Source organism: Glycine soja, chromosome 9 (genome assembly GCF_004193775.1).
Source record: "Glycine soja cultivar W05 chromosome 9, ASM419377v2, whole genome shotgun sequence".
NCBI classification, from domain to species: domain Eukaryota; kingdom Viridiplantae; phylum Streptophyta; class Magnoliopsida; order Fabales; family Fabaceae; genus Glycine; species Glycine soja.
The window spans coordinates 24,006,046-24,024,118 of NC_041010.1; the positions used below are offsets into that span (position 1 = coordinate 24,006,046).

The following is an 18,073-nucleotide window of genomic DNA, read 5'->3' on the forward strand; positions in this document are numbered from 1 at the left end:
GAAAAGATGTGTCTCTTCACAATTGAATTTGAATTTCAACGTTCAAATACACTGGTAATCGATTAACAATATATTGTAATCAATTACACCATTTAAAAACAATTGGAACGTTGCAAGTTCAGTTAAAAGCTTTTGAAATCAAACTTTGTCACTAGTAATCGAATACTAGAGAGTAAAAACTCTGGTAACTTAGAAAATTTTGAGAAAAACTCTTTTGAAAAACAAAATGTAGAAGCAAGCTTCATGATGATGAATCAAGTTGATTCAAGTAGTTTTGATAATGACAAAGATGATGACAAAAAGCCCAAAAAATGATTTCAAGAATGAGTCAACAAGTACAAGATCAAGTTTAATTTCAAGTTTCATGAGAAGAAATCAAGAAGATTCAAGAATCAAGAGAAGATTGATTTCAAGATTCAAGAGAAGAAGAATTCAAGATTCAAGAAGACTTCACAAGGGAAGTATTGAAAAGATTTTTCAAAAAACAACATAGCACAGTTTTGTTTTTCAAAAGAGTTTTTCACAAAATTTTCTAAGTTACCAGAGTTTTTACTCTCTGGTAATCGATTACCAGTTTCCTGTAATTGATTACCAGTGATAAAGTTTGATTTCAAAAGCTTTTAACTGAATTTACAACGTTCCAATTGATTTCAAAATGGTGTAATCGATTACAAGATATTGGTAATCGATTACCAGTGCATCTGAACGTTGGAATTCAAATTCAATTGTGAAGAGTCACATCCTTTCATAAAAAGCTTTGTGTAATCGATTACATGGTTTTGGTAATCGATTACCAGTGACAAGTTTTGAATAAAAATCAAGAGATGTAACTCTTCCAATGGTTTTCAGGTTTTTCTCAAGGTTATAACTCTTCCAATGGTTTTTCCGCATATTCTTTTACAACCTTTGAATCTCTTTGAACATCTTCTTAAACTTCTTCTTCTTCTTCTTCCTTTGCAAAATATTTCTAAGGTTTTCTGGTTTGCAAACCTTGAAAACAAAAGTGTGCTATTCATCTTTTTCTTTCTCTTCTCCCTTTGCCAAAACGAATTCGCCAAGGACTTACCGCCTGAATTCTTTTTGTGTCTCTCTTCTTCCTTTTCCAAAAGAATAAAGGACTAACCGCCTGAATTCTTTTGTGTCTCCCTTCTCCCTTGTCAAAGAATTCAAAACGACACAGTCTGAGAATTCTTTTGATTCTTCCCTTTCCTATAAACAAACGATTTCAAAGGACTAATCGCCTGAGAATTCTTTTGTTTCCCCCTTCACAAAGTTTCGAAGGACTAACCGCCTGAGAACTTTGTCTTAACACATTGGAGGGTACATCCTTTGTGGTACAAGTAGAGGGTACATCTACTTGGGTTGTTGTGACTAAGAACAAGAAAGGATACATCTCTTGTGGATCAGTTCTAATGGAGGGTACATCCACTAGGTTGTTCAAAGAGAACAAGAGAGGGTATATCCCTTGTGGATCTTTGCTTGTAAAGGACTTTACAAGGTTGAAAAGAAATCTCAAGGACCGCAGGTCGCTTGGGGACTGGATGTAGGCACGGGTTGTTGCCGAACCAGTATAAAACTCTTGTGTTTGTCTTCTTCTTCCCTACACTCTTTAATTTCCGCTGTGCACTTTAATTAGTGCTTTTACTTTTGATTAAGTTTCTATTTCTGTTCTTTACTTTCTTAACATTATAGTAAAAGCCTAATTGAATTTAGTAACATTAAGAAGGATAGATTTTTAATTAGTAAAGGTTCATTAATAATTAATTCAACCTCCCTTCTTAATTATTCCGAGGCCACTTGATCCAACACAAAACTGTGCTATGTTTGTTTTTTTGAAAAATCTTTTCAATACTTCCCTTGTGAAGTCTTCTTGATTTCTTCTCTTGAATCTTGAATTCATCTTCTCTTGAATCTTGAAATCAAACTTCTCTTGAATCTTGAATCTTCTTGATTTCTTCTCATGAAACTTAAAATTAAACTTGATCTTGAACTTGTTGACTCAATCTTGAAATCATTCTCTTGGGCTTTTTATCATCATCTTTGTCATCATCAAAACTACTTGAATCAACTTGATTCATCATCATGAAGCTTGTTTCTACACAATTTAGATTAGATTTTTAAAATAAACATTAGATTCGAGAAGGAAAAATTAGATTAGAAACAGGAAAATGTTAGTAGAACAAAAATAGTGAAATATTACTTTGTCAAATATATTTCAGAATGCCACGCTCTCGTCTATCGTCATCATGTTGGACCAACCTCAATGAGGAACTGGAGCAGCTTCTTGCGATTGTGCCTAGTAAGACTTAACATATAGTTGCTTGAATGTTAATTTTGTTAATTGCTTGAATGCATGTTAATTGCTTGAATGTTAATTATGTCATAATTTAACAATTGAAGAGCACGGAGAATGAAGGGAAATGGCAAACATGATGAAGAATGTCATGGTTCCACTAGAAACTTTTTTCCAGACTGCTCACGCCAGGGATCAGGTCATGTTCATTTTGATTTAATTAACATATGATTTTTCTGTTATTTCGTGTAATTAACCAATCTTATTTTGTGATATCAAATGTAGATTTTCGGTTAAGTTAGTAAGGTATATGCTGTCAAGTGGAAGGACATACTTGACGGCGTATGACATTTGGTTGACAAAGATGGAAATTACCATAATATTGTCTACAACAAAGATTTGGACCAACTAGCCATTGTAGCAGGGTGGACAACACTACGAGATTTTTACCAACTGATCGGAGATCATCTAGTATCCTTAACTCATTATGGTAAGAGTACATTTTTTCTTACCATACTCAAGACCAGTTACCTGCCCAGATCATTCCCAAGATGACACTCTTTAGACCATCAAGTGTCAGATTCTATCACCTTCAAGGTTTATCTCACTCAGCAGAAAGTTACTTGTAGTAGTCTGGTAAGCAACTTTCTAATTTAGTTGTCAACATTTCTTTATTTTTTAAGTTTTAAATTTCATAACATAAATTGCTGATATAACATTTCTTTATTTGTCAAGACGTTCCAAGTAGCATGTATTATTTTCTTAAAGACAAAGACTAGAATCATTGGCACTTGGAGGACGTTGCAGAATGTCGGCTTGTGTTCAATCATTGGAGGAAAACACATAAAAATGGAGCTGGACGAAAACATTTCTGCGAAACCTTGTCCTTGACAACTAACATGGAAATAGTTTTTGAATTCATTGATCCCAATGTTAACCGTGTGCTTTATTGGCCATGTTTATGAACATTTTAGGATTTTGAACATTTTAATTACTATGAACATTTCAATTATTATGAACATTTTAATTACTTCTGAACAATTTATTTATATAATAGTTGTTTTATAATAATTGTTTTTATCATGAGTTGATTCTCAATTTGTTGCAACAATGTTCTTATATATAATAGTTGTTTTGTCATGTATAATATTATCCCATTGTTTTTGAAAAAATTTGGTCATGTTTTTGAAATAAATTATTTTTTTAATGATTAAATGGAATTTTTTTATCATTGTTAAATTTAAACAATTACTAAATTAAAATTAATAACTAAATTTAACCAATAACTAAATTAAAATTAATCATTAAAATATTTTTTTAATTGTTTTGTTTTATCATTGCAAAATTTTAAAAAAATTATAATCCGTATCACAAAAAAATGGCCGGTATTAAGTAAAAAAAATTTGACGTACGTACGAATTGGCAATTCGTATGGTCATACGGATTGTTGATCTGTATGAACCATACGGATGACTGATCCGTATGAACCATACGGATTGTGCCAATCCGTATGGTCATACAGATTGTCAATTCGTACGTATGTCAAATTTTTTTTTTGCACTCCAACAATGAAAATCGACCAAAATTCACCGTATATTACTCACAAACACACGTACACCACCGGAGATCAAATATGCTTCCAAACCGCTCTTAACGAAAGCAACTTACACTAAGTCACGGAAATTTTGGGAAAAAGTGACTCTACAGAAATGAAAAGTTAAACCTGCTAATTACAACTAAAAATACCATAAGGGTATTTTCAGTATTTTTAGAAATTGCTGGGTGCCCCTGCAAAAATGCTGGGTGCCCCAAGCAAGTCCGGAAATAAAACACTGGACATTTGCGGCCCAAAAAACCCTAGTGACCCACACACCCTACCTCCTATTCTGAGTGAATTTTAATCGCGCCCCTTTTTCCCTTAAAACCAAAATTCTCTCTCGTCTTTCAGTACTCCCTCTCATCTCTTTCAACACTCTTATGTCTTTCAAGTGTCATATTCTGTAGGAATTTAATAAGTTTTCTAAGATCTTATGATCCCTAATTTACGATCCTTATTCTTTGACAGAAATAGTGTCTTTAAACTAATACAAGATACAAATTGATCATTAACTTCACCAAAACTGCAAAAAACAATATCTAGCTACTGCTTAATACATAGATAACATCCAATGTTAATGGCTACCAAATACTAATAATTAAAGAGCTAATTAGTATTATATTGATGTTTCTTGATGTCAGTTAAGTACACTTCTCCCCGACCAAATGTCGTGTTATGCCAATTTGATTAAACTTAAAATTATATTTGCTTACCTTTTGTATATGTTATTATTACACGATGAACAATAATTGTTCATTAAAAATTATAAATATAAAAGGTACTTTCTGATTGGTGGGGGTGGGTGCCAACTTCGCGGGGACGGTCCTCTCCCCCTCCTCTCTTGTTAATCTTTGTGCCTCTTATTTTGCCTGTTTGGAAAAAAAAAACGAAAAGATAAAGGTATTAGAAATATAGGCATAATTTTTTAATCAGAAAAAGAGATCAATTGTCCCCTACATAAATATTTCGAGAAGTTACTAATTACTTATGTGATGTCTTACTCCACAAGATAAAGTGCAAGAGCTAGTTTCAACTTAGAATTACACATTCAACACTAGTGTCACATAGGTTACATCACAATACATTAATTTACCACACTACATTATGCTGGAGCTGGCATCTAAGCTTTTAATGCTTCATATAACCTCAAGGATGGAAGCACACTTAAAGTTCTACCTCTGATAAGCCCTTGCAACCAACAACATCAACCCACTCAATTTCCACAAGTATTTCTCCACTCTCAACATTTCTCAATCTCAAAAACATTTCTTGGACAATCTTTCCATTTTGCCAAATGCAGCTGCTCTCTTCAGCAAGGTAATTAGTTCTATCTGGTTGAATTCTCTTGAGTGAACAACCATTTGGGAGCTTGCCCAATCCCATCTGCTTACACTGAACATATGGTTTTAAGTCTATCTCTGCCTCACCCATTTTGTCATCAACAGAGAAAGTGTCTTTGTCATAAACCGTCTGCACAGAAAAACAAAATGCAAAAGCCATCAACAATCATTGGGGTATTCTTTCTGGTGCTATAATTAATGATACCCCTGGAAGGATAAGATTCATTTCTTTGCAACAATCTAGATGAAGGATTGCCTTTGTTGTTATAGTCTTCAATCCATTAAAAAATGAACTATTAGAACAGACTTTGGAGGTTTAATCTAATAGTACAACAGTTATATATACTAATAAACCACTCTGTATTAGAAATTGATATGTATCATCTATGCATCATATTGTAGATGCACAATGTCTATACTAATGATTTAATTTCCATTAGACAAAGACTATGATCCTATTTGGATAAAAAATTTTATAAGAACTTATAGGTAAAGAAAATAAAAACGTAAAATGAATTGAGTTTCACCTCCCATAAGCTAAAATAAATTTTTCATCTCAGTCTTTGGAGAAGTTAGACGGAAGAACTTTTATATAAAAGCTAAAGTACTTAAATTGATTTTAATTAAGAGAAAAATTCAATTCATCTAACCTCCTTATTTTCTCATCTTACAAGTATTTACGATGAAGTTTATCCAATTAAAACCTATATCAATCCAGATAAGCCTTAATGATCAATATTTCTTTTGTTAGTATATGACCATTCTTTTGTGATGTAGCTTGCATCAGCACTTACCAGATGTATTGGGGTTTTAACGTCCTTTACAGAAAGGGTCAATTCTTCATTCCAGTCAGGGTTGCAGTTGTTTTTTACGACACGAGTCTTCAGCTTCTGCATCGACACGAGATTAATCTTTAGATCAAGTGATTAAATGATATATATGAAGTGTTTTACCAGCAGACTTTAATTGAAAAGCATGTATTTGAGACCTTTCAATGAGAAGCAAGATTTTAAATTTCACTAGATGGGCTTTTTATTACATACAATTCCCTATGCCAATCACGCTCCTCCATCTTCAAGATGGAAAAATTACAGAAACCAGAAGGAATAAAATGAAAACAATTTGTTGCCAACAATAATTTTGGTGTTACACTCAATTTTTTCACAGCTATAGTGTTGGCCTATATGTATCTGTTAAGGGGCTCTCCTTGAGAATCGGACCACGGAAAGGACTATTTATAGGCTGGATTAAGGTGCAAATCCAATACTGAAAGTGATCACAAACATCAGCCCTTACAGGCTGATAATGTTAGGAGTCCCACATTATATTAGAATAAATCACTTGATGTGATATTAAGTCTTTAGGTTTTCCCACTTATAATGATGGACTAATCTTTCGGGTTGAGCTCTCCTCTTGTGCTTTAAGTCCTAACAATATGACTTGTGTTTATTTGTATCTTTATGAAGAACTAAAGCTTAGATGCAGAGAGTGATATTGATAGAGCTGGAGATGCTAAGCCCAAAAAGGATATGGGCAAGTTGCTGGACTAATTATGCCATGGACCAAAAGTATGGAGACTTTATTCTAAAAGGAAAGAGAGAACACGTGAATGTGAGAGGAGGTTGTTGTGTAGAATGGAGGGTGTTGCAACCCATGATTTTATTTCACCGAAGTTCATCATCACTGTATTAGGGTTGCATATGGAGGAAGTAGAAGGAGGGTTAAGAATAACGTTGGGTGATGTATTCTTGTGTCATTGATGCTTTGGTGTTTACCGGACTTAATTCTTGGCATTGCATGGCTAAGAACACTAGGGGAAGTGAAACCAAATTCGGAGACAATAAGGACTTCTTTGGTTCCCTTCTCTTATAGTTTTAATTAATAACATTTTTCTAAAACAATTCCACACTATTCAGCAATCAATTTTTCATTCAAAATCTATAAGTTTTTAGCATTGTTTTCAAAATAAGTGTTTAGAAAACAACATAAACAGCAAGGGAGATGTTTTTCTCATCTTATTTTGTTTGATTTGATTCAACTTCTCTCTCAATTCCATTTTCTTTGCCTTACACTACCCTCTACCAAGGGGACTTTTACTAAAAGGGGATAATTTTTTTTTTCATTTGGGTCAATTTTAAATTATTACGAAAATAGGACAAGTCGTGATAAGTATTACGACTCCTAATTCAGAAGTAATAACATCTGTTATGACTTTTTATTTTTAATTTTTTTAATTAAAGTCATAAAAAAACTTAAAATTTCAGTTTAATTTTTTATTTACGACTTCAAAGTTTTATAATTTTTTTTGAACTTACGACTTTGAAGTTGTAAGTTGTTTTTCTGTTATGTTTTAGAATTTTTTTTATTTGTATTTTCATTTCTTTTGCTTTCAATTTATTTTCAAAATTATAAACAATTTTATTTATTTAATTATTAAATAAATATTTTTATTTTATTTGTTATTAGTTTTGCTATTCTTAGCCGGTCCCAAGCCCGGATAAAAGGAGAGGGTTGTGTTAGGCTTTCGACAGCCAACGTTAAACTTTGTCGAATCTCTATGACATGGATCAATTACGTAATAATGTGAATGCTAGGTCGTTGCCCGGAAGCAACGCGCTGTATGGCTCGAGTACAGTGTCAAAAGAGCAAGAGCCGCTGCATCGCCGCCCGGATGTAGTGAAAAGTAAGCAAGGGTTCCCACATTTTCGTGAACGGGTGTGGATAAAGAAGCTAGTTCATGACAGGAGGATTCGCTTTGGTACATGGAATATAGGCACACTTACTGGAAAATCTATGGAAATAGTGGATGTTATGGTGAGGAGGAAGATCAATTTTATGTGCCTACAAGAAACTAAGTGGACAGGTGAAAAAGCGAAAGAATTAGACAACTCGGGATTTAAGCTGTGGTATACGGGAAAAATCAGATCAAGAAATGGGGTAGGGATTATTGTGGACAAGGAGTGGAAGAAGGATGTCGTGGATGTAAGAAGAGTAGGAGATCGTATCATAGTCTTAAAATTGGTAGTGGGACAGGACACCTTTAATGTTATTAGTGGGTACGCACCTCAGGTTGGGTTAGCAGAACACTTTAAGGTAAAATTTTGGGAGGATCTAGAAGGGGTACTTCAGGATATACCCCAAGGAGAGAAAGTTTTCCTAGGAGGGGATCTCAATGGACATGTAGGTAGCGTGGCTAGAGGTTTTGAGGGGGTGCATGGGGGTTTTGGCCTAGGGGAGATGAATGGGGAGGGTAAATCCATCTTGGAGTTTTCGGAGGCTTTGGATCTTTCTATAGCCAATACATGGTTTAAGAAAAGAGAGGAACATCTTATCACTTACAAAAGTGGAGGGACATGTTCTCAGATAGATTTCTTCCTTATTAGGAAGTCTGATAGGAAGTATTGCTTGAACTGTAAAGTTATCCCGGGAGAGAGCTTGACTACCCAACATAGAGTTTTGGTTATGGATGTAAGAATTAGAGATAGGGCAAAGAGAAGAAGTCCTCTGGTAGCACCAAGGATCAAATGGTGGCACTTGAAGGATGAGAAACAAGGAATCTTCCAACAAAAGATATGGGAGGGTTGGTGTGGACAATCACAAGGAAGTGCAAATGATATGTGGAATAAGATGTCCCAAGAGATTATTAAAGTGGCTAAAGAGACATTGGGTGAATCTAGAGGTTTTGGACCTAGGGGTAAAGAATCGTGGTGGTGGAATGAAAATGTTCAGAGCAAAGTTAGAGTAAAAAAGGAGTGTTTCAAGGAGTGGTCTAGGTGTAGAAATTCTGAAACTTGGGATAAGTATAAGATAGCTAGAAATGAAACCAAAAAGGCGGTGAGTGAGGCAAGAGCCCAAGCTTTTGACGGACTATACCAAGCTCTAGGAACCAGGGACGGAGAAAGATCTATATATAGGCTTGCTAAGGGTAGAGAGAGGAAGACTAGAGATTTGGATCAAGTAAAGTGTGTTAAGGATGAAGAAGACAAAGTCTTAGTGCATGAAAAAGATATCAAGGAAAGGTGGAAGGCGTATTTCCACAACTTATTTAATGATGGATATGGATATGACTCTAGCAGTCTAGACACAAGAGAAGAGGACCGGAACTATAAGTACTATCGTCGGATTCAGAAACAGGAAGTAAAGGAAGCGTTGAAAAGAATGAGTAATGGTAAGGCGGTGGGGCCAGACAACATACCTATTGAAGTGTGGAAAACTCTTGGAGATTGAGGTCTTGAGTGGCTCACCGAACTCTTTAACGAAATTATGAGGTCAAAACGCATGCTGGAGGAATGGAGGAGAAGCACGTTAGTGCCAATCTATAAGAACAAGGGGGATATACAAATTTGTGCAAATTATAAGGGAATCAAGCTCATGAGTCATACCATGAAATTATGGGAAAGAGTGATCGAACGGAGATTAAGAAAGGAGACTCAAGTTACTGAGAATCAATTTGGTTTCATGCCGGGAAGGTCGATCATGGAAGCGATTTATTTATTACGGCGGGTGATGGAGCAATATCGCATGGCCCAACAAGACTTGCACTTGATTTTTATTGACTTGGAGAAAGCGTATGATAGAGTGCCTAGAGAAATTTTGTGGAAAGCTCTAGAGAAGAAAGGGGTTAGGGTTGCATATATTCGAGCTATCCAAGATATGTATGATAGGGTATCGACTAGTGTTAGGACACAGGGTGGAGAGTCAGACGATTTTCCAATCACAATTGGTTTACATCAAGGGTCAACCCTTAGCCCCTACCTTTTTACCTTAATTCTGGATGTCCTCACGGAACAAATCCAAGAGATAGCGCCGAGATGCATGCTTTTGGCAGATGACATAGTCCTCCTTGGAGAGTCGAGGGAGGAGTTGAATGAGAGGTTGGAAACTTGGAGACGAGCTCTAGAAACACATGGCTTTCGCCTAAGCAGAAGCAAATCGGAGTATATGGAATGTAAGTTCAACAAAAGAAGGAGGGTTTCTAACTCAGAGGTGAAAATAGGAGACCATATTATCCCTCAAGTCACACGGTTTAAATATCTTGGGTCTGTAATACAGGATGATGGGGAAATTGAAGGGGATGTGAATCATCGCATTCAAGCAGGATGGATGAAATGGAGAAAAGCATCGGGGGTGTTATGTGATGCAAAGGTACCGATCAAGCTAAAGGGAAAGTTTTATCGGACTGCGGTAAGACCGGCGATTTTGTACGGAACAGAATGTTGGGCGGTCAAGAGCCAACATGAGAATAAAGTCGGTGTAACGGAGATGAGGATGTTGCGGTGGATGTGTGGTAAGACTCGACAGGATAAAATTAGAAACGAAGCTATTAGAGAGAGGGTTGGAGTAGCGCCTATTGTAGAGAAGATGGTGGAAAATAGACTTAGGTGGTTTGGGCATGTAGAGAGAAGACCGGTAGACTCTGTAGTGAGGAGAGTAGACCAGATGGAGAGAAGACAAACAATTCGAGGCAGAGGAAGACCCAAAAAGACTATAAGAGAGGTTATAAAAAAAGATCTCAAAATTAATGGTTTGGATAGAAGTATGGTACTTGATAGAACATTATGGCGGAAGTTGATCCATGTAGCCGACCCCACCTAGTGGGATAAGGCGTTGTTGTTGTTTGTTTGTTTGTTTGTTTGTTTGTTATTAGTTTTATTTAATATTTTGTATATATTTTTTATATGATTTTATTTATTATGTTATATATTTTTTAAATATTATTTTATTTTATATATTTTTTAATATTTTTTTATTTAATATATTTTGAGTATTTAAAATTTACATAATTTTTTAATAATGTTAATGAATTTGATTTTTTTTTAAATGAAATAAAAAAATAACATAATAATATTTAATATATCTTTTAATATTTTTTATTTTAAATACTAAAATTTTAAAAATCTAAAATTTTAAAATATTTTATCACGAATATTGACTTATAATGTATGAAATAATATTATTTATTTTATATAAAGGAATTTACTGTTAACAATATCTAATAATTTAATAATAAAAGTAGTTGTTAAATTAAAAATAACATATTACAATTATATTTAATAAAAAACATGTAATTTTCATTTAAATGTCTTGAATTTTTAAATTTACTTGTTTTAAAATTTAAGTATTTTATATTAAATATACAAGATATATTAAATAAAACATTATTAAAAAATTATATAAAATATTTTAAATAAGATAATATTAAAAAAAATATATAACATATTAAATAAAACCAAATAAAAATTATATATAACATATTAACTAAAACAAATAACAAGTAAAATCTAAAATATTTATTTAATAATTAAATATTTAAAATTATTTACTATTTTTTTTTTACAAAAATTGATAGCAAAAGAAAAGAAAATACAAATAAATAAAAAATCCTAAAAAAAAACTTTAAACGTAAAAAAAAAAAAAACTGATGTCATAAATTTGTTTACGACTTTAGTTAAACAAAAATAAACAATCATAACACTTGTCATAACTTATAACTCAGAATTTATAACACCTATTATGACTTACTTCATTTCCGGTAATAATTTAAAATCGATCCCTAATTAGAAAAGTAAAAAAAATTTACTCCTTTTTAATTAAAGTGTCTCTACCAACTGTCTAAACTCTAAAGAACCTTTGTTTAGTTGTATTTCAAAAGCTAAAATATTTTTTGAAAATAAAAATCAAACACATCCTAAATAACTATGAGAATCTCATAGTTATTTAGGATGTGTTTGATGAGATTGCAACATTAGGGGAATGGAGTGGAACTACAGGGGCGGGGGAAGCCGTTACATCTTTACAGAGTATAACTGGCCAAGATATAGCCTTTCCAAATATATGGCGCTGTGTTGCAATTGAGACAAAACAGGGATGAAGGAAGACCAACAAGTATTGTCACAAGCTCAAGCAGAGGAGTTGCAAGTTATTTTGAATAAACATCAAGAAGTGTTCCAAGAACCTAAGGGATTACCTCCCCAAAGAAGCTTTGATCATGCTTTTAATTTTCTGTTGGGATAAAGTCCAATCAGTGTTTGCCCCATACATACCCTCACTTGCATATGGATGAACACAGGAGGTTGAAGGATACAATAACTAAAATTTCAGCTTTAGGACTATCAACATTTGTTATTAGTTTTTTAAATTTAAAATAGTCACACATCTCATATATTACTTTTTATTTAAAGTAAAAAAAGTTTCTCTAAATTTTTACTGTAAGCCTCACTTAGTGTTAGGTCGGTTCATTGATGAGTAAGGAGCTTTTGGAAAATAGAATCAATAGGCATAGTAATAGTAACAGTGCTTATTCTAGTCCAGGTTGTAGGTGAAATCTCTAGTACAACCTGTGCAGGAGGATGATTTTGCTATTAGAAGCCAATTACCTACATTCAGTCCTGACTCCTGAGGACAAGTTCTTTCTTACATTTGTTTCTTTAGGGGGATGTTGATTTTTTTGACTATTTTCTAAATTACAACCCCGCTTCTGAGTTATTCTTACAGTTCTGCAGAATTAACCTAGACTTTTGATTGAGCCAGTTAGTTTATATCACCTAATACAAGAATTGTTTATGAATTTTAATGCACTTTTCTAAATTCTAAAATATTATTTTTGAAAGGAAAAAAAGATAAACATTTCACCAGGCATTTTCACTCTTAAAATATTAGGGTATGAAACAAATTTTCACTTTTGCATTAGCATAGTCGTGGCAACAATTAATCCTTTCACTAAAGTTAAAATCTTTCTAATCTTAAATTGACAATGAGTACATCAAAAGCAACAATAACCATGACAATGACAGCAAGTAATTCATATCATACATATTGCCACTGATACATTTTATCTGTTATTCATGAATTAACAGCACAAAACTCGTCTAATGATTATATGATTATGCCATTTAAATTATATCTATCCAAGAAAGATATTTTCCTTTTCTTTTGGCGAACAAAAACTTGAGTGTACAAAGGTCTGTAAATATATTTTCCCAAAAGAAATATATTAAGAAAACCCATAATACCACAAAAAATCAAAAAAAATCTCGTAGAAAATGTTCAAAAAATAGTTGTATCAAAAAACCATTTGTTTGATTTGCTCCCGTCTCTCAACTCAAACAACCCCAGTTCACCAAATCCTCCTTCAGGTTGTGTTTGTTTCAAAGGGCAATTATATAACAAAAAAAATGTATACAATATTTCGTGGTATCTCGTGATCCACATCTCTTACTATCTATCTTGATAAAAAAAATCTTTTTTTTTTATTCCTTTCCTCTAAATCAAACACACCTAGAAGAACAAAATTTCCTCAAACTGCAAATTCAAACCTGATCACCCATGTTGACGACGACATACGGATCGCTGGTACGAGCATCGCGAATTGCAAGATTAACGCCTCTTTTAATTCGAAGCTTGAGAAGACCCAGGATATTATTATTGTCCATTGAAACACAACTGTTTGCCATCATCGAGAGATTCTCTACAAACTCTTGTTCCAAACGAACGAAGTTAAAGATAGTCTTTTCTTTATGTGTAATTAATAACAAATATATTGATCGAACCGGTCCAAAAGTTGGATAGGTAGCTGCATACACGTATTACTCTTACAATTAACTAGAGGCAGGGATTTAACGTGCCAAAAACAAATCACGCGGCAGATAAGTGGGCCCCCACTAAAGGAATCTTGAGACATTTTTAAGGGTATTGCTAGGGGCACCCAGCAACATTGCAGGTACACCCAGCAATTTTTCAGAAACCCCAAAATACCCCTCAACGTATTTTTTGTACAAAAAGCTGGTTTATTTATTTTTTGGTTACATTGTTGCTTTCTTTGTTTGTCCGTGGTTGTGCTGTGCGGTATTTGGAGCTTTGAGAGAGTGTGGGGGTGTGGTGAAGTTAGAGACCTCTGCTTTGGTGTGTTATTTGTCGAGAAAGGTACATTTTTTTATAGCTTTTGTGTGTATGGTGGTTTATTCTGGGTACGACAATGGTGGAAGGTTCTGTTTGAAAGTCATGGAAGTACTTCTTCCGCGTGAAATCCACGGAAGAAACTTGTTCCGCATGTGTAATTAACAACTGCGGAAGAAGGTTCTTTCGTGATTTCCTGCAGAAGAAGTACTTCCGCGAGATGGCACGGAAGAACATTCTTCCGTGCCATCTCGCGGAAGAAGTTATTCTGCAGGAAATCATAGAAGAACCTTCTTCCGCAATTGAAATTTTCAACCGCGAAAGAAGGTTCTTCCGTGAGTTAATTTGTTTTTTTGGTTTTTTTAAATTTTTAGATTATTTTGTATGTTATATTGGTTAATTCTATTTGTAATGTATGTTAAACATAAAATACGTAAGATATTATTATACTAGTTGGTTGAAGTGTTGATTTTTTCCCTTAGGATGAAGTATAAGAAAGCATAAATCCTAGACTTATCCAAGTGATCTTTTCCATACAAGTAGCTTTCTCACTGTCTTTTCCTATTACTTTGCTTCTGACCTTATTATAACAGCACAATTTTTTTTTTGACATACAACTTATTTGTTGTGTGTGCTGATGCTTTACCCTTTTCTTTACATCCCTATTAACTTCACTCCCCCAAATTTGGGATAAATTTGCCTTGAACCATATGCTCTCCTAGAATCTAAGCAAGGTATCTGGAGATAATGATTTAAGTTCAGGGTTCAAATTTTTGACAATATCATTTAGCTCATAAAGAGTGCAAAGGATACAATTTATCATTCAAGGTAAGCTTTTTGGTCAAAAGGCTTGTATATGCACAATCATGGCCTTCATCATGTCCTCATTTATACATTTCATTCTAAAATTCAGAGATTCATGCAAAGATTATTACTCACAGCTAGTCGTTCACTCACAGTGTAAGATCACACTCTCACCGATTTTGGTTCAAGCTTTTCTTTCTCAATCAATCTGTCTACTGACTAACAATTCTAATTGCAAGTTCACATTCTTGTTCTTTCTTTGTCTAACATACACACTTGTTCAAACTCATGAAAAGGAACACAAACTCCATCACAATCATGCATTCAATTCAAAATAAAAGCATACAACCATTTTCACAAATCAATAAAAGTGCTTCACTGCCATATCATTAAAAACCAAGTTAAACTGTTCAAAATGCTTCAGGATGAGCAAATCAACTAATCATAAATAAAACTAGCAATGTATATAAACATAAAAGAGATACTGTACTAAAACCATAATTAAAATAATAATAAACCCAAAAAGCAAAAAGTGTCATCAGGAATCAAAATTCCTGTGACTGGTCCTGGGTGTCCTGTGTTTCAACATCCTCCTCATCTGTCAGATGCAATACTGGAGTAGCTGGAGGAGAAGTGTCCATAGCCAGGACTGGTGTAGTCGGGTCCTCTGGCATCTCTAGAAGAGGAGTGGAGGGGTTTGCTGCAAGCTGAGGTGAGGGTAGGTTCACCACTGGTGTAGAAGGCTCTGAAATAGCCTCAAGGGATCGCTCAGGAGTGGCAGTAGCTACCTGTCTCACCTGTGTCTCCTTTGCCTCTTCTCATATAACACATGGCTCTGGGATTGTGGCCTCAAATGACTTATCCTCCACATGCTGAGATACCTGGGTTGTGGGACCTTCATCTTCCCTATGAAGAGAAGGTTGGGTCCCGGGCCAGGCTGCCATCTCCCTGAACTGCTCAACTGAAGGAATAGATCCTGGAGGCGTCACCACCTGTAAACTCTATAATAAAATGATCTGTCCCTGATGAATGCTCTGAAGCATGGCTTCAAAGTGTTGAGAATCTATCTGAGCTGGGACAGAAGGGGTTGCTGAAGTGGATGCTGGAGTAGGAGCTGCAGAAGTAGAAGGAAGCTCAGCTGGCCTCGCCCTCGCCCTCCAAGCCCCTCAGATAGAAACTGTTAGATCCTCGGGGTTCAACAGTTCTTCCTGATGTAGGCCAAGTTAATGACCAGACTCAGGCGTTCAAAAGTGAGGCTATTAGAGATAACTCCTCTAGCTCTACATAATGCGGTGATCAGAGCAGGGAACCCAAGTCTAGAAGTGTTAGACTGGGCTATAGAGGTCATCTGGCTAGAGATCAACGCTTCTATGTTCATATCCATGCGAGAGACTAGGCCAAAGATTAGCCTAGCTCTATCCACTGTCAAGTCAGAAGTGTGTGATGTGGGGGCCAGGTTAGAGTATGAGAGGACACTCCACACCTGAGCTAGTGTAGTCAGATCCTTCTTGAGAATCTTCCCAGGATGGCCCTCAGAGTTTAAGATGAACCCTCGACCAGGTATGCATAAGGCATCCTCTATCTCTCTGTAGTCTATAGGCAACCTGCACTATCTGGAGTAAGTGGGTAAGGTCTCCCCCTCAGCTAATACCATAGGTGTCTCCAAGAGTGTGTTGAGACTGTCAGCATCAATCTTCACCAAATGACCTCTAACTCTGGACTACTTTGGTGGACGGTCCCCAGAACTGTATAAATTTGCATATAACTCTTTCACCCATGCCAGGTCTATGCTCCCATCGACTAAATTGGTGAGGTGTTTATGGAAATTACGCCTCTCTAATTCAGCCTTAAACTCATCTAGCTCAGAGTGATATATCTCTACTTTCCTCTCTGGTAAAATGCTTCTCCCCTGGACATTATCTGTGTATCTGGTCCAAGCATCTAAGGAAGAGAATCTCCTTGTGTCATACTGCGTTGTGGGTCTTGAACCAATACTTTTACGTTTCCTAGAAGTCATTTGCAAATAAAGAAACCAAACCATTAATTAGGACACAAGTTATTCAAATTTCAACAACTAAAAAATAAAACTGAAAAAGGTACAGGCGGCTTAGCGAGACATGATCCGCTTAGCTGGCCTTCACAAAAAACAAACTACCGCTTAGCGACATATGGGGCCGCTTAGCGGAAGTTGCAGAAATTCAGCTTCTGCAAAATTCGCTTAGCTGGAAAGTACCTGCTAACCCTAAGGTCTGCCGCAAAGATATGCGTTAAGCCTCTCAAAGGCTACGCTTAGCGACACCAACAATTAAAAAATTTCACTAAGTATTGGGAGCTTAGCGAGCGAGGCTCGCTTAGCTCAGCGGATACCGCAACGAATCGCGCTTGGCCTAGGAAAGCTTGGCTTAGCGCGCGACTATCAACAAAAAAATTGTCTAAGTTACCTGAGCTTAGCGATTCAGCCTCGCTTAGCCACAGGTAGTTCATCAAGAGGATGAGTGTTCATCCTCAAGAGATGAACTCGCTTAGTGCAGAAGGCGAGCTTAGCGAGTTCTCCAGAGAACGCAGATATTCAATGAGTACTGATGAACTCGCTTAGCGCAGCATGCTTGCTTAGCGAGTGCATCGCGTTTTCTAGAAAACACAATTCATTTTCTTGCACTTTTCAAGCCTCTAAAAGGCATATCAAACATGCAATGTGTGCAACTTACTCAATACAGTATACACGTATATATAGTCCTAATCTTAAACTAATTCTACAAAACATTAAAACCCTAAAAATCTAAAACTACAAATGAAGTCTTCTACCCTAAAGTTTAGACAAGAAAAAGAGAAAAGGAAACAAGGAACTTACTTGGATGGTGAATGGTTATTGCTTGGAAGTTGATAATGCAAAAAGAAAGCACAGATGCAAAATGTGCGAAATTTTAGAGAGAGAGAGAATGCAAAGACAAAGTTTACGAAATCTGGCAATTGTGAGTGTAACTGCCGTTACACTCACTTAAGCAGTTTTCGACACTCTCGCTTAGCGGACTGCTACGCTAAGCGAGCCAGAGAGACATTTGGTTTCTCAATGAGGCTCGCTTAGCGAATCCGCGCCCTTAGCCGACATTTGAAATTCAAAATCAGTTTTTTTTTAGCACACAG

The 18,073-nt window shown here is 35.4% G+C and overlaps 1 protein-coding gene across 4 annotated transcripts; it reads right to left on the bottom strand.

Annotated features, from left to right (window-relative positions):
• Positions 1-4,414: 4,414 nt before the first annotated feature.
• LOC114368039 (protein C2-DOMAIN ABA-RELATED 9-like) lies at positions 4,415-13,811 on the bottom strand. 4 transcript variants are annotated; one of them, XR_003657322.1, is made up of 4 exons: positions 13,546-13,811; positions 6,025-6,120; positions 4,984-5,360; positions 4,415-4,759 (listed from the first exon to the last, which is right to left on the bottom strand). XR_003657322.1 is itself a non-coding variant. In XM_028325372.1 (4 exons), exons 1-4 carry the CDS (start codon positions 13,684-13,686, stop codon positions 4,751-4,753), a joined length of 540 nt encoding a protein of 179 aa, XP_028181173.1. In that variant the 5' UTR covers positions 13,687-13,791; the 3' UTR covers positions 4,415-4,750. The 4 variants fall into 4 exon arrangements, 3 of the variants coding, with proteins under 3 accessions (XP_028181173.1, XP_028181172.1, XP_028181174.1); XM_028325372.1 differs by having other exon boundaries at positions 5,067-5,360; positions 13,546-13,791; XM_028325371.1 differs by lacking the exon at positions 4,415-4,759 and having other exon boundaries at positions 4,792-5,360.
• Between the last annotated feature and the right edge of the window lie 4,262 nt (positions 13,812-18,073).